At 35.6% G+C, this 23381-nt stretch overlaps 1 protein-coding gene and 1 long non-coding RNA gene across 9 annotated transcripts in view; one reads left to right on the top strand and one right to left on the bottom strand.

Moving 5' to 3' along the window:
• The window catches only part of TTC3 (tetratricopeptide repeat domain 3), a 135343-nt gene that overhangs the window by 87512 nt on the left and 24450 nt on the right, over nucleotides 1-23381 (top strand). For 7 of the 8 annotated variants that reach the window (XR_013346338.1, XM_077818550.1, XM_077818533.1 and 4 more), the window contains 15 exons: nucleotides 1370-1506; nucleotides 4900-5217; nucleotides 6398-6661; nucleotides 7455-7501; nucleotides 9818-9874; nucleotides 11454-11530; nucleotides 11956-12111; nucleotides 13942-14857; nucleotides 16920-16985; nucleotides 17799-17948; nucleotides 18305-18444; nucleotides 20141-20209; nucleotides 20782-20878; nucleotides 22102-22202; nucleotides 23250-23343. Coding sequence is in view for 6 of the 8 variants with exons in the window: in XM_077818550.1 (XP_077674676.1) it covers nucleotides 1370-1506; nucleotides 4900-5217; nucleotides 6398-6661; nucleotides 7455-7501; nucleotides 9818-9874; nucleotides 11454-11530; nucleotides 11956-12111; nucleotides 13942-14857; nucleotides 16920-16985; nucleotides 17799-17948; nucleotides 18305-18444; nucleotides 20141-20209; nucleotides 20782-20878; nucleotides 22102-22202; nucleotides 23250-23343 (2689 nt within the window). In the remaining 2 variants the exon portion in view is untranslated. The remainder of the gene's footprint in view (nucleotides 1-1369; nucleotides 1507-4899; nucleotides 5218-6397; nucleotides 6662-7454; nucleotides 7502-9817; nucleotides 9875-11453; nucleotides 11531-11955; nucleotides 12112-13941; nucleotides 14858-16919; nucleotides 16986-17798; nucleotides 17949-18304; nucleotides 18445-20140; nucleotides 20210-20781; nucleotides 20879-22101; nucleotides 22203-23249; nucleotides 23344-23381) is intronic. The other variant, XR_013346339.1, reaches the window with a different exon arrangement.
• LOC144265716 (uncharacterized) overlaps nucleotides 22566-23381 on the bottom strand; it is a 36141-nt gene continuing 35325 nt past the window's right edge. The window contains exon 3 of the long non-coding RNA XR_013346345.1: nucleotides 22566-23054. This is a non-coding gene — a long non-coding RNA (uncharacterized LOC144265716). The remainder of the gene's footprint in view (nucleotides 23055-23381) is intronic.

The raw sequence follows: 23381 nt of genomic DNA, 5'->3' as shown, positions 1-23381 counted from the left end.
TGCCCTCCTTCCTCTCTGCTTCAGATCTTATCTGATTTATGGTAGAGAGAGAACCAGAGAGGCTATATGTCCACCCCACCCTTTATCCTCTCAGTCGGAGGCACCAGGTGAACCAGGGCTCATGCGCCATCCAAAAGACACGATTTGCAAATTCTCCAGCTCCAGGCGCATGGTATGCATGCATAACCCCCAGTGGAATTCAGATAGGGACCACACATCTTGAAGACCCTCCACTTACAGGTAAGTAACCTCCTATTATGGAAGTTGAGCACTTCTAGCAGAGAATACAGCCTAAAGCAGTGTTTCTCAACAACCAGTCCATAGCAGCCTCCTTCCCATTCCCTGAGATTTCCCAGACATAGTTTAGACGGGCAGCAAGCCGGTCCCTGGTATAAATGTTGAGAAACTCTGCTTTAGAGCATGAGTTGTCAATTTGGGGGTTGTAACCATTTAGCCCTTCTCATATTGTTAAATGGGAGGAAGGAAATGGCTAGATTCAAGCTGCGTGGGAGGGGCATTGCAGTACGGAAAAACTTGAGCACCTCTACATTACTTGACTGAAAAATTCTGATTAAAATCTGAATTGCGTATACCAATTACGTTTGAATGTTCGATTTGCACAGTTTTGGCATTGCTGTAATATCTCTAAAGGAGTTTGCATTTATTGCTCACAACAGATTTGACAGAGTGTAAATACTGGTGCTTTATAGTAAGGGGATAAACTTGTTTGATTAGACAGGAACCCTGGGAAATCCAAACTGTAAATATGTATTGGACAGGTTTAGTATAGATCCTCAGCATTTTATTCCCCTTAATCTTGTTCCAAAAAGAAAATTATATGAAGGAATGAGATATTCACTAAACATGTTTCATTTAGGTGGGAGTTTAGATTACTTGGAATATGAATTCCAATAATGAGAGATACATGTGTAAAGATGGATTTCTTGTGTTAGTTAAGTTGGTCATAGGAACTCTGGGAATTTTTTTTTAACATTTATTTATAAATAACTCAACATCTTGTACATGTTAGATGTAAATATGGGCATGCATCAGAGAGTCTTTTAAAGTCAGCTCCTCCTAATACAGATTATTGTAAAATATTTAGGCTATTCTCTCTACATCTACAATATTAAAATAAGTTGTTCAGTATGCCTGAAGGTAGATGGTCTCCATTCCTTTTTAATTGAAGAATAGCTGTATTCAAATTTTACCTCTCTATAGTTTGACTAATGACTTCTACTGTGAAAACTTTATAATGTAAGCTGACAAATGTTCTAATAGATGGAGAATGGTTTGTAAACTGCCAGAGAAAAAATCGTCCATTGATAGTTGAGGCTGATTGGCCTCACTGATCAGTTCCATTTATCAGTTCTAGGAAGCTAAAAATAAAAGAAGAAAAAAAATTAAAGAGAAAGCATGTAAGAGAAGAAGCACTGAAGTCTGCAAAAGATAGTGTGGAAGAAAATAAAAGGGAAAATAATACATCTAAGTATGATGGTCATAAAGGTACGTGGAAGTTTAAGGTATTTTGTTGTAGAATACGTTTGTATTCTAACATATTCTATCATATAAACAAATGGATATTTTGATTAGCAAAAGTAGTAGTTTTAATGTACCCTCAGTGAATCAAATATGAGTATTATTTTAAGGAAAGGATTATAAATACTGATGTGGAGTGTCCTGTATAGCCATGTTGCTTAATTACTTGATTATTTGTATTACCGTGGTGCATAGGAGCCCTAGCCAATGCACTAAGGGAAGATGTTCAAATACTAGAGTGATGAACACTATAGAAGAATCTGTATAGAACAGAATATCTGTTTACATATTTATTGTAGTGCTTACGTCCAAATGCAAATTTATTTACCAAAAATGGTGAGATAAGATGGCTGGCAAGCTTTAATTTAGAATTTAATTTACTTTTGATAGGCTTTGCTGCTAAAATTAGACAATATAGTATTAAATAAAATACTACTATGTTTCACATGAAGCAGTTTACTATTTTGTATGTACTAGCTTCCTTTTGTGGAAAAGATAGTGGATAGTTGCTTTAATTTAATTCTCCTTTGAGAATACGTGTGTAGATTCTCATGTATGGGATGAACACATGCCCTTGGTGCAATCAGAGCACAGTCTTTCCCTTCCCTGCTCCCCTTTGAGACCGTTTTTTCCCTCCAGACAGCATAGAATGAAATAGGGTTAGGAGAGTGGGGGTTAAAAATAATCCGTGGAGAATGTTCCTTAGTTTCATTCTCTGCCACCTCCCTTATCTCCCTTTTGAAACTCTCTTTAGATCTCAGATCTTCTAACTTAGCATAAATAAGTCTCTCAGTTCTTCTGCCAGCTCACTTGGTCAGATTGCACCTAGTCAGATTCATCTAGATTTGAAATATGAATTTGTGATGTGTTGCTAAATGTGGACATTGAGTGTTCACAAATAGTTCAAGAAGTTCTTCTGAAGAGCTGTGAAACTTATGCTCTGAAGTGAGAGAGTTTCTTTGTGGCCCTTTAAGTTCTTTAAAAGGGTTGTGTAATGTATCTCCATCTGTTTAAGAGCTGCCACCTTCTTGGAGTTGGAATCCAGTGCTTGTTGAACCAACATTTGAGCCTCTGTATTATCTTTATTCTATCTACCCTTTCAACCCATGGTCTTTGTACTGTAACCTCAGATAGGGGAAATCTAAGATTTACTGGCTGGTCCCCCTTATACAGTGTTTCATGAGAGTACTTCCTTCACCAAGTTTCTGACTAGGTGGTTTCCAAGTTCCATCTGAATCAATGCATAAATCTGCAGTTATTCTTTCCTGAAACCTCATTCCATGTTGGGGAAACTAGGTTACATATCTTTGGGAGCTTAAGAGTTCAGAGCTATTTAATTAGACCAAACCTGTTCATAAGCCCAGATGAAAGGTGAGGGGGTGCACTCTGTATTATTGTTCTTACAGGTGTGTCTGATCCAAAGGGTTTTAGAGTGTAAAGGGACTAAAGCATTTGTAAGATGAGCTTATCTTATGTAACATAATAAAGGCCTAATCCTTATTTAGTGGATAATTGATTAGCAGTGTATACATAGATGTATAAGCAATATCTATGTAGCTTTTGTAGGCTTGAGTAATTGAGTATAGTTGCTATGAAGTCTGTATAATCTTTTAGAGATAAAAAAAGTGAACAAAGATTCCTGGCAAAAAAATATTAACATTTGGACGTCCTATTATCGACCTTTTGGAGTGTCTAAGGAAAACAAGGAAGATCCTTGTCAAATAATAGGATTGATAGTTTTGTTCTTGCTAAAAAGGGAAGCAACGTTCTATGTAACCTGTTGTGTAATTTGAAACATCATGTATGGCAATAAATAATACCAAATAGGAAAGATTTGGTGTAGCCAGTGCATAAAAGGGTGTTGATAAAAGATATGTAATATTGTGCATAAAATCATGTCATGACCTAAAGTCTCTATCTCTATGACAGTCTATACTACAGTAAAACACCCATGGCAGGCCCGGGATTAGTAGAAATTCAATTAGCGGACCCTAGGTTTGTTAACCTAGAGCTTGAGTGTCTCACTGCATTATTTGGGTCCGAGTCTAATAACCCATATCCCAGACTTCCTAGCACCCTCATAAAATGTGGCCTCTCTCGCTATTTGTTCATTCATGGTGCAATGTGGGAAAACTTGACTGTCCAGAGGACAAAGAAAATCAACCTATAGGAGGATAGTGGGTTTTTTTTGACAGACTCCGGAGCGTGAGTGCACTGAGGCGGTCTACACTGCAAAGCAATTGGGCTCGAAACCTGGTGTCCAAGCTTGGTTCAGGCTCTGATCCTCCACCCCTGTAGGGTCTTAGGATCCTGCTCTGAGCTCTGCATTAGCGCTCTTTGTGTGTAGACCGAAGAGGGTTAGGCTTGGGCCTGAGTTTGAGCCCTGCTCTTACATTGCAGTGTAGACATGCCCTATCTGAAAATAGTCAATTCACTGACCTGCTACCTTCCACCTGATCACTGGGGTGTAGCATCTTGTATTTATGCAAATGAAACCTGGTTCTTAGCTCTAAGAACTCAGCGTACGCAGTGGTTTTGTCTGCGTAAGCAGTGGATCTGTCTGCTTTTCTTGGATTTGTGAGGTAATCTGTGGACCTGTTGAATCAGTCCTGAAATATCCTTACATAGGGTATTCTCCAACAGGTCTAAATGATCATCACCAGCATGTCTCAGATATGTATCACAGATGTGTAAGGCTGCTTTCTGGAGCTCAGTTCATACATGCACACAGCCATTACTTTAGACTTGGGTAGGTCTGGTCCCAAATTTGGGAGAGAGCACTTCAGTCTTTTTTAAAATTATCTTTAGCCAGTCTCTCATGTGGCAGTCTGTTAGAGACAGTTCTTGAAGGAGAAGGAAAGATTACTTTCTAGTGACTGTAGTTCTCACATTTGCCACCCATCTTTTCTTCATTGTCTTTTGCAAAGACTTTCAGGCAGGGATAAGGCCAAGGTTCCATATATACCGTTAAAACATAATGTTCAGATGCATGCATCCACATTGGTCACTGCTGCTCTGGAGAGTTCCATCTAGGCACCCAGGGTGCATATGCATTCCATGTGGTGGTAATTTGAAGCTAAAATTACTGGTAGTTAAAATTTTCTTTCTAATATTAATTGAGGAAGACAAATGGTTTGCGCCTTTTGTAAATCAGTTTCTGATGCATCTAAAATTCAATTACCAGTATGAGAAATTCTGTTAGTCTATACCAAGTACAAGTAGAACCCCTTGTAGCCAAATCTGAGTTCCAGTTCACACGATAGACATTTAAAAAATGTAATAAAGTTGATCTATAGTTTGGGGTTGATTCTGTTTTGCAGTTCTAAACTGACATAACAATCTTGCTTTATTTTGTTATAGGTTCTGTTCAGAGGTTCTTATTTGCTAGTGATAGAGTCCTGCAGCATATTTTGCAGAACATTGAACAGATAAAAACTGGTGTACATGACACTTCCAAACTTCTAAGTGAACTACTTTCTTGGTGGGTAATAAGCGAGGAGGATTACAGCATGTGTTCTACAAGTAGCAGTACATCAAATGAAGTGATGGAGCAGCTCATAAGTCATTTAATTCAGAAGAAGAATAGAGTAAACACAAGAATTTTTGTCCATGTGCTGAGTGAGCTTGAAGAAGTGGATCCCAAATTACATGAGTGGATAAAAGATCTTAACAGTTTTGGTAGGTCATACTTCATATAACTGTAAGATGACTTAATTTGCAGATGAAATTATAAAATTAAGCATGCTTTCCACCTTCCTTTTTCTCCATTTACTGGAAAGTAAGTCTGTAGTATGCTATCATGAGGTGTCATGTTTATCTCTGGTTTCACATGGAATTTGTTCAGTTTACAAATTAAACGTTGGTTAAAAGATCCCTAGTAGCCTGCTCTGCATTCTTAACCAAGGATCTTAAAGTCAAGCTTTGTTCTTTCTGACTTGTGGTGTAATCCTCAACCATATATTCTGCGGCAGAAATTCTGCCTTCAGTTACACCTAGGCAACCCCACTTGGCTCTGCAGTGCCGTCAAAAGCAATAAAAGAACCTGTCACTGAAGTGGTAAGATGTTTTCTTAATGCAAACAAGATGCATCTGAGTAGTAAAGTGGCATTTTAAGTCACTTTCCAGAGTAGCATTGCTATTTTAAGTATTGCACTTCATAGAATTAAACACTGTTCTGTCTATAGCTAATTAAGTTCCTAAAATGAAGGTGGTTTAAATGGCAGATACATTGATTTGAAATATTGGACTCTTTGCAACTGATTTGTATGGGACTTTGCCAGTAGGAGAGGATCAGATGTGAAGAATCCGTCTCTTTAAAATCCAGAAAGGAGAAGGCAGTCTATAAAATAGGGATAAATCTAAACATTTTCTACAAAGTAACTATTTATTATCTTGGCCATACAAATTGGAATGCTAATCTTCTGTTTAGCTGACTACAGTTTGAAGAAGTCAGCTTCTAATCTTTTTGGTAATGTTGCCCTGCTATAGAGCTTTAATTGGTTTATTGTTTGATTAAAATGTAGGGTGTATGTTACAAGTAAAGTGCAGTAAGATATGTAATAAATGCCAAAAACGGGATAAAATCAGTTTTTAAAAATTGGATTCTATTACCTGCACTTCGACAGGCAATTGACACATTTATGAAATTGATAGTAGAGTAAAAAAATTGATTTTTTTGGAACCTGTTCTGATTGTTTGCACTTTTCAAGGCTACAGTATATATCTTCAATTTTGGCAACGTTACATCTGGTTTTGGAGGAAACTGTTCTGTAGCAGATGTCAGACACTCAGCCCTAAATTGGAATAACCGAAGTCCTAAATTGAATATATTAACTGATGTTAACTTTTTTCATTTCAGGTTTGGAAGCCACAAAGATCTTTTTCTCTCGTTATGGAGATATTGTTAAAGAGCTTGACCTTAGCTTTATAACCTTTCTATGGAATGAGAAGTATGGCAGTAAATTAGGCAGTGTGTTGACCAGCTTTGAAGATAATGAAATACTTAAGTGTTTCTATGAAGCATCACTGAATGAAACTCGATGTGTAATATGGCTATTAGAGGATAATAGAGAGAAATTTCCATCTCTGCATCAAGCTTTAGATGAATTCTTCGATAAAATGGGTAAATGTATACAGCTTATTTCCTTTATAAGTGCCCTCTTGTGCCTGCCTTTACTCTGCATCTATGTTATTGTGGATTATCCTAGGAAAGTGGTGACACTGTAATTTAAATGTTGCAATCTTGGGATAGTATTAGCTTCTCCGATAAATTGCATATTGGATCTTCTGAGTTCCATATTGAAGACTGAACAGTCTAAAGAGACAGGAGCATGTGAAAAAGAAAGCAGCTAGTACAATTCAGAGTTATTTAAATAAAATGAAACTAATAATTAGCATTATTTATATTGTAATGCTGTCCTGTAGTAGCTTTAATTATGAACAGCTATTTTTAAGGGATTACTTTGATTCCTGATGATAAATGTTATTAAAATGTTTGGTTATGCATATGTAAAGATTTTACCCATGTATTTCAAAAATTGGAAATACAAAATGCAGCGTACAGCAGGTTTTACTTTGACTTGTTTAGAACTTAGAATTTTTATCTGCTGCAGTTATCAAGGCTGTGTGAGAATGAGAGATACCATGTTCCACTTTTAGGTCCCAATCCTACAAAGACATATGCAGGGGCTTTCCCTTAATTATATATATAGTTACAGTAAAACCAGTGCTTAACTCTAACCATGTGCATGTGTCTTAGCAGGAATGAAATTTTAGAGAATAACTTTTTTTATTCTGGGGGATATTTTAAAGATTAAAAAATTTTATCCCCAAAATCTCATAATTTACAGAATCTAATATTTTGTGTACTATACAGCTTTCTTTTTTTAATTAATTTAATATTTTTCTTTCAATAGATGTTCCTTGCATTATATTAAAGAAGCAGGAAAATGAAGAAATTTCTGTAAGTTTTTTAAATAATTAATTGAAAAATGAATAAATACATGCTCAACAGTAAACCATCACAGTGGACACAAAGTATAATGAAGATGCATGCTCACTTCCTGTTTTTTAAGGGGACTTGCAAAATAGAAAGTGAAAATGGTATACTTCTAGTTTTTGTTTTGTTTTGAAGGCCTGAAAGGTTTGCAAAACAATCTGCAGTTAGAAAAAGGAGAAGTATTGTGAATATCAAGTCTTCCTTGGTTTTTGAAGCAGCACTCCTTAGAAGACTGGAGAATAAGTATGGGAGCTTTCTCAGCTCTCAATTATGGAGTTGGGGGAGATTTGGAATCTTTGAATAGACAGATTTTCTCCAAGTGTCCATCAGGAGATTGAATTAAATAGATATTAACAAAACTGTGAAACAGTCAGGCTAATGATCCTTTTTCTCTTTCATTTGCTCAGGTTTTAGTCTTTTGTCACTGTGATGACATCCTATAGTTCTGCATTCATAAATGATTGAAGCAAGACCCCAATATATGTAATTTAAAAAACAAGCATAAAAAACCTTTAACAGGAATTGGGGAGACTGGGCTGGCGGGTGGGGGTGGAAGGTGAGTTTAAAGCCTTAACGAAGTGAACAAAGAACTTTTGTTTTTTTTCTTTTCTTCCTTTTTTTTTTTTTTAAATCTTTCAGCACAGCATTACATTTGCTTGCATTTTGCCAAACAATTTTTCTTCTGTTTTCTCTTTATTGGGGGTGGGGAGGAATCCAGCTATCTATGACTTTGTTTTACAAGGAAAAATGTGACTTGGCAAATGTAATTCTCTCCCCCCCCCTATTTATTTAGTTTGCTAGAGGGCTTTAGAAACAGTACTTCATACTAATGTGTGGTTTCGATGTGAAAAGTATCACTGTAAAAATAGCATGGTGGTGGTGGGTCAGATAAATTTACCACTTTACGGGTAAAAGACAGTTGTTGGATTTTTGTTTCTTTGTTTTTGTTTGTTTTTTTTTCTTTCTAACTGCCAACTTTGAATCCGAAATTGAACTCAGGGTCTTTTGCATGTGTGTTATTTGTAGTAACATTGACAACAATCAGCATTAACTCTGACCACTTCACGTAGTATACACTTCAAAATAGTAAGTGACAGAGAAAGAACCCAACTTGACTATCAGATCTTAAGTTGAGCTTGCATAATTGCAAAAATTATTTTTTATTAAGAACCTCAGCATATTTGCTCAGGTCATTTGAGACAAACTGAGAACTACACATTGACATTTTTACAGTCACTTCTCAGAGTACAACTATGATTTTAAAAAAATACTTAAAGCCTTCTTTGCTGTCCATCATTCTGAATCATACCTTACTAGTTTGCTACCATACAACTTTAGTAATATCTTTGTACCAAGTGGAGTAACAGAATCTGCATTTGTCAATGGTGCTCATGTGTTTGAAGCATTCTGGTTGAAAATGTGTCTATTCTGCTTACTAATTAGTCCACCTATGCACTACAATTGACTTCTGATACACAGAATGGGTGTTTTGACAAGGTTAATTAATGCAATTGTCAATGGAATGTAGAACCATGTGGTATCTTCCAGTTTCAGGGAAATATAAATGTTGTTGTATTAAAATATTTGTGTTTTTGGTGTATTATTTATATACAAAAGTAAGCTAATGACATAAGATCACTACAGTTTGCCACAAATAATTGTTGTCATTGGAAACTAGACATCAATGTTAAACATAAATTGAGAAGACAAATATCTTATTAGAGAAAAATTGGAGAGGAAATAATCTTTCAGTCAGTTCAGTTCACAGTTCCTGTTAACAATATGTGAAGATAATTCCTAATTCCCTCCTTCACTTATCACATAGAAATATGTTTCATGTGAACAAGATGGTCAACAGTTGCCCTCTTTCTGATGCTTATTCCCTACATGAAGTTGTGGTGTTTGTGACATCACAGTGTACGGTTACAGAAGTTGTCACAGAACAGAATCATTGCTTCATGTGGGGAACAAGGAGCAGAAACAGAAAAATTGTCAATTCTCTTTTTAAAACCCATGTTCCCTATAATAAAAGTGGAGAATGAGGAAAACGCAGAATTCATGTGAGTGGAACAGTCTAAATACAAGACTTGCCAAATGATTTTTCCATGTGGGTTTCCAGAACTGGGGGGGAAAAAAAAAAAACCACTGCTTGTTATATTCTGTAAATTATTATTCCAAACAATAGGAGAGTTTTAATTGAAGAACTTTGTGTGTCAGTGTAAGAAACACATGGTAACTTCTCCTGAATGAGTAGCTATTGACTTTATATTTCTGTTTTAGACTAATGGTATCAAAGTTAAAAACAAAAATAGGAAGAAGAAGACAAAAGAATCAAGGGTATGTAATAATTGTATTGAATAGAAATAAGCATTTTTTACTAAAAATTGGAATTTGAAGTATTTAAAAATCTAAAACTGGGTATTTTCCAAAAGAGCATGTTGAGAAATATTCTTCAAGTTAAGTTAAAGAGAAGTCCCTAGATAGAAAATGTTACTAAGGTACAGTTAATGTTGTAGGTAGCAATTAAAGTAGTATTCAAAATTTGTAGTAACAGAAAGCAAAAGGCAATATAGACATAGTTTCACAAACAACCATGGTTCTGACCACATCAGCATTTCCAACAATTTCCTTGCAGCGTACTGATCCAAACTTCAATACAGCAGTGTGGGGGGAAGGGGAGGAGGAATTCAGTACCGTAGAGATAGAGAACACAATCTACTGCGATTACTTCAGTGCTGAAATAGACTTTTTGGCTCCAGTTCACACTGGAAATACAGATCAGATTTGGCACAGGAGCTTTTATCAGTCCAACAGCTTCGTGTACCATAATCAACAGAGGTGAATGTGACCGGGACTGTGAGGAAGATCCACATTGTGAGAAGGTGTATCTGTAACAATATTTACATAGGGAAAGTCTTCCTCTTGTTCTTCTGATTGTGTTTATGGGACATGTTAGTAACTGAAAAAGCAGAAAGTAGGCCCTTAAAAGCTCAGAGGGGAAAAAACAAATCCATTACTAGATACCCTGTCAAATATTGGTTAATAGATAATTAAGGAATAATGTCCTGTTTCTGACTTCTGTGCTGTGGAAACCGTTACCTGTCTGTCCTTAGTTCTGCTTTTCAGGGACTGAATTTAGTGAAGATACATTGCTAAGAAGGAGCCTCAAAAAGAATTTTCTTTGTTTTCAGCTGACTTTGAAACTGTAGTAAAATAAAAGTTAAAAATCTTTCACTTATTATTAGTATTAGATAGGGTACTTCTAAAGTTATAGATATGTGAAGTTAATGAAAATTGTTCTTAATGAAAAAGCAAAAAAAAAATGAAACTTAGGAGTGAATGAAAAAAGTAGGTAAAATTATTTAACTTAAAAGGTAACAAATGTAAAGGAGCAAGTTAACAGAAAAAGTCTGTTGAGGCACAGAATATAAATCAAATAAATACTTTGGTCCCAACTCTCTAAAATTTGGTCCCAATTTGGTCCCAATTGTCAGTGGGAATTTTCCTAATGCATGAAATTAAGTGCCTAAATATTTGTAGAATAGGGACCATAGATTACATTTGAGAGTTAATGAAAAGATAGAAAAATGTCATAGGATTTAGATGAACAAAGAGTGAAAAGTCATTTGGGGCTGAATGTCCCTTTCCTGCTTTCTACAACTAGTTCTGAAGAACAGACGATCATTTAATTCTGGAAGGATTTTTGGGCAGGCTTAATCAGAGTCCTCTAGCTTTTGTTGTAATCACAGTGGTCAAATTTCATAATTCATTATAGGGCATCTGAATACATGTCAAACTAAAACAGGATTTGATACAAATAAGTCACTTACATTCCTGATGATGGATCACTATCTTGTAGATACTTGAATTTTATATACTGTGGCAAAGTAAAAAATTGTAATTTTTTTTAATTTAGCCTATTTTAGTACTATCTGGCGGGGTTGGTGCAGTAACCCGAGAAGAAGACAGTATATTTCCAGAAGAAAATACCTTGTGAGTACCAGCAAACAGCTTTATTATTGTTTTTGTATAGCACGCCAGAGTGTGCTGTTTTACACAACGAGGAAAAGATACAGTCCCTGCTCGGAAGGATTTATACCATAAACAGATATCAGACCAAAAAATCTATTAAGATGAAAGTTGAGGTTGAGGGTACTTATCAGTAATTTAAGGGTAAAAAAAGTCTTTACAAAAGCTTTGTAGTTAGCCTAAAAAAAAAAGAATGCTGACACCAAGAAATTCAGACTCTCAGAGTGTTGCTTAGGGGTACCAAGCCACTCTTAACATTACTATTAAAAAATTTAAAATTAGTTTAATCAGATAATCTTGGGTCCTGTGCATTAGTCAATTGGATGAATCCAATAAATCAAGGTCTGTTTTTTGTTTTGTTTAAATCATAAGATTTCTCTTCCCAACAGAAGTTTTATGAATCCTGGTGAGCCTTTCATAATTCCAGAATATCTTCGTGATCAAGTGGAAGAATTTGAAGCTCTGTATGACAATGTTTCAGACAGTAACAATTATCAGAGACTTTTGGATAATAACCCAGACCCAACATGTGAAAGTTTATATGAGTAGGTGTAAACTTCTCTGTTCAGTCATTTCAAATATTTGTCCTTTTTTTTTAAAGAAAAAAAAATTGGGTGAATTTTCCAGCTTATATGAAGATAAATTCTGCATCATCCATTTGAGATTTAATCTACAGTATTTTCTGAAGGAAGAAATGCTGAACCGGTAGACGTGAATAAAACATCCTAAAATCTAAATTTAGAGTGTAATTGATAATAGCTAATACCTCAGACTTTTGAAGAATACAAATAAATGCTGATGTAAGGGAACAAGAAATTCCATCAAAGGGAAAGCTGGAGGTTGTTCCTGGGAGATTGACAGCCTTGGAGGCAGAATTGATCTGTTTTGCTGATACAGCATCTGTTCTAACATCCTCCTCCTCTCATATGCTTCATCTTTGAGTTAAAACCTCCTCAGACGTTCTTGTTAAACCCTGGATTTGTGCTGGAAATGGCCACCTTGATTATCATACACATTGTAAGGAGAGTGGTCACTTTAGATAAGCTATTACCAACAGGAGAGTGGGTTTGTGGGGGGGGAGGAGGGGGAGAGAAAACCTGGATTTGTGCTGGAAATGGCCCAACTTGATTATCATACACATTGTAAGGAGAGTGATCACTTCAGATAAGCTATTACCAGTAGGAGAGTGGGGTGGGGGGAGGTATTTTTTCATGCTTTGTGTGTATAAAAAGATCTTCTACACTTTCCACAGTATGCATCCGATGAAGTGAGCTGTAGCTCACAAAAACTTATGCTCAAATAAATTGGTTAGTCTCTAAGGTGCCACAAGTACTCCTTTTCTTTTTGCGAGTACAGACTAACACGACTGTTACTCTGAAATACGTAAAAATTGTGGTGGTATTGGGTTTGATGTGGACATCAGTCTGCTGGGAACTGAACAGAGATGACCAGTTTTATTTCACAGAGGCCACAAGATAGCTGGCAGTTGGTAATACTTGATTTCTATGAACCCTTGGTTAAGACTGAACAAGTGACTTAGAAGTGGAAGATTTTGATACTATTACTAATTTCCTGAGATGTCTGTCTCTGTTGTTGGCACACAAACTTACATTTAAATCTCATTTGCTTTACTATAAAAATGGCAGCTGTGTCATCAAGGAATAATTTACAGGGATTGGAATGGACACACACTTTCCTTATTTAGTATTTCCAGCAGAAATTAAAACTACAGTGAGATTAGTTGACTATGTCTCACACTGATGTTGTCAGCTTTTATTGTTTCTCCCTTTCATGTTCACTTGACTTGGCCTCACTTAAAATAGCTATCTTAGTTTCTATTTAATATCACCCCAATGTTTTCTATAGTGACACTTTGTCTAGGTTGTTTGGTTTTATTGTTTCCTATTTATATTTCCAGTGACTTGTTTTTAACATCCATGTACTTCAGCTGACTACATTATGTACTATCTTTTCCTTGCTAACCCTTCAGATAAAGTATATAACACTAGCTTCTCTTTGAGAAATAAAGTGTTAATTGTGAGATTCTGGTTTTCAGCTTATTACAGTAAGTCATCATCTTAGCTCTTGCCTCTGGCCATCTCCTTTTTATATTGGCCTTGTGTTTGGAGAAGTTCATTTGAGTCACAGTTGTAGAAGAGGTATAGAGAGCAAATATCTAGAATTAGTAGGCATTTCTCAATGTGTTTTTTTTTTCTGAAAAAAAAATTGATTTCAAAAGTTTCTTAATACATTACTAATACTATTTGTCTTTGTAGAAATTACTGTTAAAACAGTAATGTAAATATCAAGTGTGACTTAAAAGTGAAATGAAAAATGTTTGGATTAATGAGTATAACTGTTTGGTTTTTTTCAAGATATTTCTCTCAGATCTTGGAGGAACATGGTCCCATGGAAATTGATGATAAATTGTTAGTTGGAGAATATGAACATTTCCCTGCAGAAGCCCGTAAGATTGTGGAAGATGCAGGTGGTCTGAAATCTTTCCTTCTGGAATCCCTTCATTTTGTTATGATGGACGATCTTATTGGCTTGATGAAGCATGCAGTTCTGCTTAAGGAAAATACGGAGACTGAAGAAGATACTAGAAGTGAAGAGAAAAATCACATAGCCTGTCAAAATATTCCTGGAAATTCCAAGAGCAAACTACAGTTAAACCCAGCTGCTAAAGAATTCAAACCAGTGTCTTATATTAAACCTTATATGTCAATTTCTACTAATACTACAGTAGAAAACTGTGAAACTCCAGATTATTCAGTCACGGGATATTCTTCACATATTTCTTATATTTCAATGCATTCTCTCCCTAGTCAGAGTATTGATACCATAGAAGGACCACTATCTTTTTCAAATGTATTGCTGCACTCCTCTATTTCTGATAATCATGATATACCTCTGACTAAGGTTTCCTCAGGTTATGAAAATGAAAGAACGTTCTCAATGATTTGTCAAATGCCTCCTATTCCAGATGTTTCTGGGCAACCTAGTTATATATATGCTGATTATGAAGCTCCTCTTGATATTGATAAAACAATAATATCAGACAGAGAGTACATATCTGGCAATCATATACCAAGTCAAATACAAACATACCCGGACCCTCAGTATGTATTGGTGAAGTCAGACTACAGCTCTTATGAAGATAATCTTGACCAGGGTATGAGCAGTATTAAGGAAGTTAAATATGATACATCTGCTGTTAAGATGGAATTTGAGAATAAAAATACACCTGTAGTGAAAAGCATTCCACTTACAAGGATGATAGCTATTCAGGTAAGAAATTAAAAGGAAGAGAATCTTTTAAGGATCTTTGACTAGTAATGCATTAAATTTCCTTTCCTGTTCTTACTTGATAAATAGAACACTTAATTCTCTAGGACTGTCAGTGCAGACACAACCACTTTTTGCAGCTCATTCACATTTGTCCCTTTAATACTTTAAAGGGACATCGAGTTTTTTTTAATGCCTAAAATTTACACTAAAGGGGAGGAGTTACACAAGTCAGTACAAAATTTATCTTATAGGTTGGGGAAGGTTCTTGTTCTTTAACTTGCTTTTTATTTCAGTGGTTGTTTAAATTGATACGTAATAAATGAGACGTTAACTCACAGCGGACTAGTAAATACATAGATATTCTGAAATATTGAATTTACTGTACATTAACGTAAGATGACAATTTAAATGTCTATGTATTTTAAACTATTTTATAAAATACAGCTAAGACTAAATTTGACTTATTGTTTTGGGATCCAGTCCTGCAGATACTAACAAGCATTGTACTTTAAGCTAAGTGTTTGCGGGATTGGCCTCTTTATGGCTCCTCAGCACCACTTCAATAACGTTTTCACAATTATATTTATATCATTTGGTTATGTTAGTGCAAAAAGGCTGATATTTGTATAGGAATGAGAAGGTAGTATACAAATTGTGGGTTTGCCTATTTTTCATAAATAACTTAAATAAAAATGTGCCTTCATCTCTCTTCAAACCAAAGGGAAGAAAATCAGATTGTTCTCCCTGGTTTTTCCATTTGGAAAACAGTTTTCAAACTAACACCTGCATATAATGAAACACTTACAAAAAAGAACCCCTCATGTGCCTAATATTTATATATCTTTTCAGTGGTGCCATATTTAAGTCTTGCAAGATCAGCAGAAGTAAACTTTTAAGACTTTTGGTACAGTGGGAAATGCAACTGCATCATACTTTTAGTAACTATTGTCTCAATATTAGGGATTTCTTAGGGACTCTGAAAGTTAATGGAGATAAAACAAAGAAAAGAAAACCCAAACATTTGTTGCTTCAAATAAGCATTTGAAAAAAAACTTCCAAATAAAATTTGCATGTCGGAAACTACTGCAGGTAGTAGATACCTCACCTGGAAACATGACCTCATTAGTGGAACAGGCAATGTTTGAAGTCCAGTGTCGGATTAATAAAGTACTATTAAAGCAATATAACAATTTTTATAGCTTGCTGATGTTGAATTCCATTATCGCCACTGTCCCTAATGAGGCTAACTTTTTTAGAGCTGTGTGTGCTACAGATTATCAAATGCAAATTTATAATTAAGCTGTATTTTCAGGCATTACACATTATTCATGGTAATAATTTGTTTTTTGAACTCTGAGAGTGGTATTTTCAAAGCATTCAGTGTTGGCCTAACTCTGTTCTCATCAAAGTCCATGGTAAAACTCCCTCTGCCTTCAGTAAGAGCTGGAGGCCAGTCATAAACACTTTTGAAAATCCTACCCTGAGCTTTCGGAGAAACTCTGCTTGCTCACTCAAGCTTCTTTCTAAGGAATCTGAAGGAAGGGGTTGCTTTTTAAACATAATATGAATATCTGTCTGTCTGTTGACCTGAGTGGAAAAAGTTCAACCAAATATCATGCATTCACTTACACATGCAGCCATTTTAGGGAACTCATTTACAATATTCACAAAAAGAAAAGGAGTACTTGTGGCACCTTAGAGACTAACCAATTTATTTGAGCATGAGCTTTCGTGAGCTACAGCCCACTTCATCGGATGCATACCGTGGAAACTGCAGCAGACATTATGGTTAGTCTCTAAGGTGCCACAAGTACTCCTTTTCTTTTTGCGAATACAGACTAACACGGCTGTTAATCTGAAACCTGTCATTTACAATATTGTTATCCTCAAGATGGTTCCTTCAAGTCTGGTAAATGAGAACTACTCAAGAGCTAAGAGAGGTGTTAATGTGGCTTTAAGTTAGGCCCATCTACACTGCAAAACTTTTAAGGGACTGGTTGCAAGTGTAGATGGAATATAATTTTTTTTTAATTTAAATAACTAGTGGTTTTTTGTATTCTAGGTAAATCAGGAATTAGCAGATAGGGATGCTAATACTATGGCTTTTTATCCATTTGAAACTCAACAAGTAAGTACATGTATTTTTATTTAGCAAATATTTTGAAAGTCTTTGCTAATTAGATAAGGAAGAATTAAGGTTCCAACGAGAAGTGCATAGTGTCATTTAATTTAGTATCTCGCTAACAAAACTCAACAAATTAGTCACTTTAGTAGTAAAACTTAAAAATCTATCATTATAGGATTTTTTTTTTGTTTGTGGGACGAGTGCTTAAATCACCGAAACTACTTCCAAACTATTAAAATGTTCCGTTTGTATAGATCAAGAGGAGCTTGAGATAAAAAGCATCCCGTAAAAGTTTAGTGGTGAATCTGGCTGAAAATGACAGAGAATTTTAGTGACCTTTGGGGTTTGTTTGGTTTTTTTTTTTCCCCCAGCCATAGTGTTAGGACCTGCTTTTTAGTATGTCATAGTGTTGGATTCATAGAGTTTTAATGAAAAAGAAGTGGCAGTTTTGGAACTCAGGTTCTCTAGTTGCCCAACCATTAGAGTCCGTTTCAGTGGTGAATTTTGTAATTCTTCCTTTCCGACAGTTCTGAGCATTGATTGCATCCCTCCATTCTGGGATATAGAAGAATCAAGTTGATAGGATCACATCAAGGGGGGAACAGACCTTCCAAGTGTTCATGCTAGTTCAGTGCTGAATCAGTATTTGTTTCTTGAGTTGAATTCAAAATCTTTTAAACATTTTATCAACAAAGTTCTCTGAGATCTTGGACCATAGTTCACATTAATCTTTTCCTATTAATGTATTGTGGACTCATGTTGTTCTCTAGGATACTGAGTTCTATAACAAAAGTTCTTTCATAACCTAAATTTCAGGGAGATATTTTACGTATGGAAAAAGAGCATCAGGTATTACAAGAGCAACTTAAGGAAGCAAAGGAAAAATACGAACAGTTACAGTGCCGAAGCTCAGACGAGACGAGTGTTTTAGAAGAGCAGTTAAAAAAAAGAGTTGAAGAAAATAAGGTAAAATTTTTACGCATACCCCAATGTAGGGTAACAGATATAGAGCAATTGGAATTATTTAAAAAACCCTCTTCATTTTAGACAGCTTATTGATCAATAATGCACTTGAGATGTAAGTGGTAATCATCACAATAAAGCTTAGCTTTAACAACAGAATGCGTTTTTCACTTGTTCTGAGTAGCCCTGTTTATTTTCATCTGAATGTGAATCAAACACTGGCTGGAACACGTGTTCTAATCAGCATGCATTTGGTAGGAGGTGTATAAATCCAAAAAAAACCCCACAACTTACTCTAGTAATTTTTAAAAGAAATGTCTTTAAGAAGCTACATTTTCTTAAATATTTTCTGCCTCTAGATTACACAAAGAGAGCTGGATTGGTTTCACCAAGATTTAGAAATGGAAGTTAAGAAATGGCAACAAGAAAAAAAAGAAAACCAAGAGAAATTAAAAGCAACAAAGAATACATCCAAAAAACTTGCAGATACCAATGAGATGTAAGGGACCCTTTTAAAAACTGATGCACATTGCTTTTTGTTTGCATGATTTTAGAAATGGGAACAGCAATATAAGTACTTGAAATATTAGTTGGCTAGAAATAAACCTCAGATATTGATTCTGTATATTACAACTGAATGGCAGAATAATTTATATTATTGTTCTGACGATAAAAATCTACAAAATTGGTGATGGTTGGTAGCTGGGTAACAGGTATGAAGTGAGAATACATGCGACCAGACTTGTTTTCTTAGGGTGTGACACCTTAAAAATCACATACCTTATTCTGTGATTAGCCCTACTGATATTGATAGGTCTGCGTGCAGAATAATTTACATAACCAGGTTACAGAATACCTTGTTTCCCATCTCAGACTACCATCTTCAGTATTGTGTTTTCCCTTTGCACTTCCTTGAGCACCCCCTAATTTTCCACTGCTTTTGAACTTTTCTTCTCTTCCCTCACCATCACTGATTCCATATTGTATTCCCTCAACTCCTATGCTCCTCCTCCATTCCCACTACACAGTCATCCCAGCCAGATCCCAGCTCTAGCTCACACTTCAGATTCACTTTCTGTGTTCATTCTGCCATGCCACAGAACATTTCTGGGGCAATCCAAAGACAACATTGATTTCCTCCTGCTTTGATTCTGCCATTTCTTGATATAGTTACACCTGACTTCATGCTATCGTTGCATCTAAGTAGCATGTAGTTTTGATATTCGATTTAGAAGTAGTGATTTTGCAGTTCAGTGTGAAACTACAAGTGTTTCCTTATGCCTACTGTGTTTTTATCCTGTCCTATAAAACAGAAGCCTGAAAGGAATCTCTATGGAACTGGGATCCTTATTATTAAGGGTGCACATCCCTTACATGGGCTCCTATCATCCCCATGCTGTGAGGTTTCTTGGCAAAAGGGCTCTCTGGCTGTGGATGAGAGGGCATTAACTAAATCAACTCCTCTCCACCCACCCAACTCAGTGAGCACTGGCAATAGTAGCAAATAAGAAATTTTCAAACTAGTGATGTATTGGATGAGTTGTTGAGGGTTGGTTGTGGTTTTATAATAATTCATTGTGCTTTCCAACAATCATCTTAACACTTCATAAATACTGACTAAGTCATCTGGTTTTTAGACGTCTTTCAGGTAGGTGTTGGATCACTGAACTTGCGTTAAGGTAGATGCATATCTGCTTAAACATGCTTTTTTTTTTTTTTTTTTTTTTTTTTTTTGTAGGTAAACACATTCAGTATTGCTTTCTTCTAACTTGCAAAACATATACTGACACTGGTTTAGTGATATATCCCTGATTGGCTTTGACATCTTCCTGTAATTTTATTGTTCTCTATTTACATAGACTACCAACCTCAGGAGACTTTGAACCTTGGATGTTTTGCAGTGTTTTCTTTTTGCATATTTATCGATTAACCCTTATTTTGTCTTGCTAGATGGGTTGGGTCACATCTTGAAATAATCTTAAATAACATTCAAATTACAAATTCACAGTGCTGATATAGCAGAAAACAAATTTGTGGATTTAAGAGATTAAATCCTAAATGAACTACCTACAAAACTATAAATCAAATGCATAGACTTATTTGTCAACTAAGGTTATAGAAGACTGTATTGTGGTTGCTGAGTAAACATTTTTCAAGCCAGACTTAATAGATTTCCTTTTTTATGATGCACGCAGATACTTGAGGAACATTGATGAGAAGGACAAGCAATATACAGTGTATTTGGATAAATTCCTGGAGATCAGGTAATTTTTTTTTTTTTTAAGTGCTGCTGTGGTACAGCAGGGGGAGCTCACATACTGGTTCTAGTTATAGCAATCCTGTAGCCTTGCTCTCAGGGCTTGTCTACACTGGCAATTTACAGCACTGCAACAACTTTAGGGGGTGTGAGAAAACACCCCCCGAGCGCAGCAAGTTTCAGCACTGTAAAGCGCCAGTGTAGACAGTGCACGAGCGCTGGGAGCTATGCCCCTCATTGAGGTGGTTTTTTTAGCGCACTGGGAGAGCTTTAGAATTGCCAGTGTAGACTAGCCCTTAGTTTTTTAGTCTACAAGTGGTAGGTTTAGAATTATTCATATAGAATTATCATTCAAATGTATCTGCCCCACCGTATTTAAGATGAGTTAGCACTGTCCTATAATTAGTCGAATATCCATGTCTACATGTACTGTACATAATGTTATCAGTGATGTATATTTTTATAGAAGAGGAAACAAATGTCTGTTGCAGAGTTTTTGGAATATAGTTCAAATGTAGATGGCATCCCAGTATTCTTTTTGACATCTTCATTTTTATTTTATTTTATTTTACTTCACAGTAATAAATTTGCCAATGAAAAAGTACAACTGGAGGAGCTAAATAAAAAGAGCAAAGATAATTACCAGGAGTGTATTAAAAGAGCTGTTGCAGCAGAGGTAAAATGTGCTACACTAGAACCTTGCTCCTTTGCATTTCACCAATCCCCACAAAAAAGGTTGATCTGCCCACTTTTCAGCGTAGTTTTAATAGAGAGATCTGGTGAGGTCTCATCTTAATGATGACTTTGTCACTGTTACAAAATCACCCACACAACATTTAATAGTATGCTTAGAAGTATTAACATAAATAATTAAAACTATACTTGCTCAATCAGCAAAGTATGTTTTGTGATGCGCTATCCTGGATATTTTTGTTCACTTCGTTGCTAATTCACCAAGGGTCTCTGAGACACTGCAACTTAGCAAGGTTCTATTGTATTTGTTCTGTGTATGTATTTTTAGAAGAGGTTGGATGTTTGGGTCAATGTGATATATTGCCAGAAAAAATTTAAAAAGTTAAGTCTCCTATTAAAAGGTAATTGCAATTAAAGAATGTTTTATCCCTTTGACATGCACATAGTTTCCATTAGTGGGAATTACTCACAAAAAAGAATTTATCCTTTTTATTATTAAAAAATTACTGATCTTGAATAGGAATATCGGCACATCTATTTCTAGTAGAATTAGAATGCACAGATCCCTTTGAGTATTTCATTCAAAGGCTGGCATCTTGTAAATAATAGGACTGTCCCTAACAGTTCTCTTAGGTGATTTCTTCTAAAACCTGTATGTTTTTCTATATTCAGATGCTTTGAACTCAGATTTCTTGAATAAAAAGATGCTATGCAACTTTCCTTTTAAGGAAGTTTTGGATTGTCAAATTTGCTTGTGATTGCAAGTTATGTGTTTTGAAAAAGGTGGTTCTTGTTGAGCTAGAAGCCAGTATATCTGCCTTGAAATAGATACATACCTTTTTAATCATAAAGATAATGCACAATATCAGGGTTACCTGTTTTCTAAGGATGGGGATGGAAAGAGTTTCACTATTTATGAAAGTTTTAATGCTCAGCAGGCCGTTTGCAGCCACCTGAGAGTCATTGTTTCCTCACACAATTCTGCCACTGCATTTTAACGCTGCTTGAAATATCTTACTACAGAGATATTCTAGAGCTAGGCCTTTCCTGAGTAGAAATGTATTTCACTGCATCATAAAACCACAGCTCAGCATGTTTACTGAAGACCAGATTGAGGCTGAATTTAGATTAATAATTACTTAGTTTTAACTGCTTGTGCTAAGGAAAATGCTTGTGCGTCTTTTAAGTCAGTAAATTTAATTTTAGGTGTCCGTACTTGAAAACTGGAAGAACACTGAAGTATGCAAATTACACAGCATAGCTGCAAATGCAGAAGCCAAGCTTAAATTGCTAAAGTTAATGAGCAGGTATGCAATTAATACATCACTATAATTTGTGTAACAACTATGAAATAGAAACATAAGATAAGTCTAACTAGAGAACATTGTCACTATTTCATCTAGAATTACATTTTAGTCTAGATTCAGTTTACAAACATGAAAATTCAGTAATTGCATATAATCTTTTTACCTTCCTGTTTTCTGGTTTTAATATAGTTTTATATCCTCTCACTAATTTAGACTTCCTTTTATTTGTTTAATGGAACTGTACATTTCTATTAGAGATAACAGGTATTCACATTGCCAGGTGCACTGGTGACTTTAAATAAATACCATCATAGATGATTTTTTAGACAGCTAACTACATCTTTTAGAATGTACAAACACCATGTTAAAGCTGTGTCCAAGAATGTGTTATGATGCCTTGCATCAGATTTTAAAGACCTGAAAAATTAAGTTCTGAAAGTTTAGGAAAGCAAAGTGGCATTTATTAGCTTTGTGAATTACATCAATTGTAAAGAATATTCTCTTGGTTGTTAGCATTCAATCTCTGACTATCCAACATGGGAAAAATTCAGAGTAAAAGACTTCGCAGCTCTATGCCTGTTCTAGTTTAGCCATGGTGGTTCATGCAGCACAGAATTGCCCACGTTTTCCTGCCTGATGGTCTGAGGAAGGGAGAAGGACTAGAAGTAGGAGATGGAGCAAGCCTGATGGGCATGGTGGAGGTCTGTTTCTGCATGTGAGGAGTCAGAGCTGGGATTGGCTCCACCCAAGAGACTTCCTCCTCCCTGCACAGCATCCTCTCCAGGTCTTGGGGTATCTTTAGGAGTCTTGGCTGTTGCTTGCGGGTTCTTACTTTCCAAGACTGGCCAGTTCCTAAGGGTGAAATTAGTAGACAGACACTGATACTTTAATTTGTTAAAATTCTGTGTGACTGAAGTCTTCAGCTATGATTTACCTGGGAGGGGAAGGAGAGCATTACGGTTTTGGGTAGCAGTTTTCTCTGTTGGAAAATCACTTACAAACTCAAGTTATCACATTATTTTGAACTGAAAATTTGAAATATTTCAGTGGTCCCACTTCAGTGTTACCTCATTTGAAGTCACAGATTGATTCTTGGGAAACATTTATTTCAAATATCAAGAAAGAAATGGAAAAAGTAGAAGTAAGTCTGTTTTCCAAACACATTTTCCTGTATTATAA

Source organism: Eretmochelys imbricata, chromosome 1 (genome assembly GCF_965152235.1).
Source record: "Eretmochelys imbricata isolate rEreImb1 chromosome 1, rEreImb1.hap1, whole genome shotgun sequence".
In the NCBI taxonomy this organism is placed as follows: Eukaryota; Metazoa; Chordata; order Testudines; family Cheloniidae; genus Eretmochelys; species Eretmochelys imbricata.
Note: the sequence above shows the minus strand (reverse complement) of the source record. Positions and strands in the feature narration are given on the sequence as shown.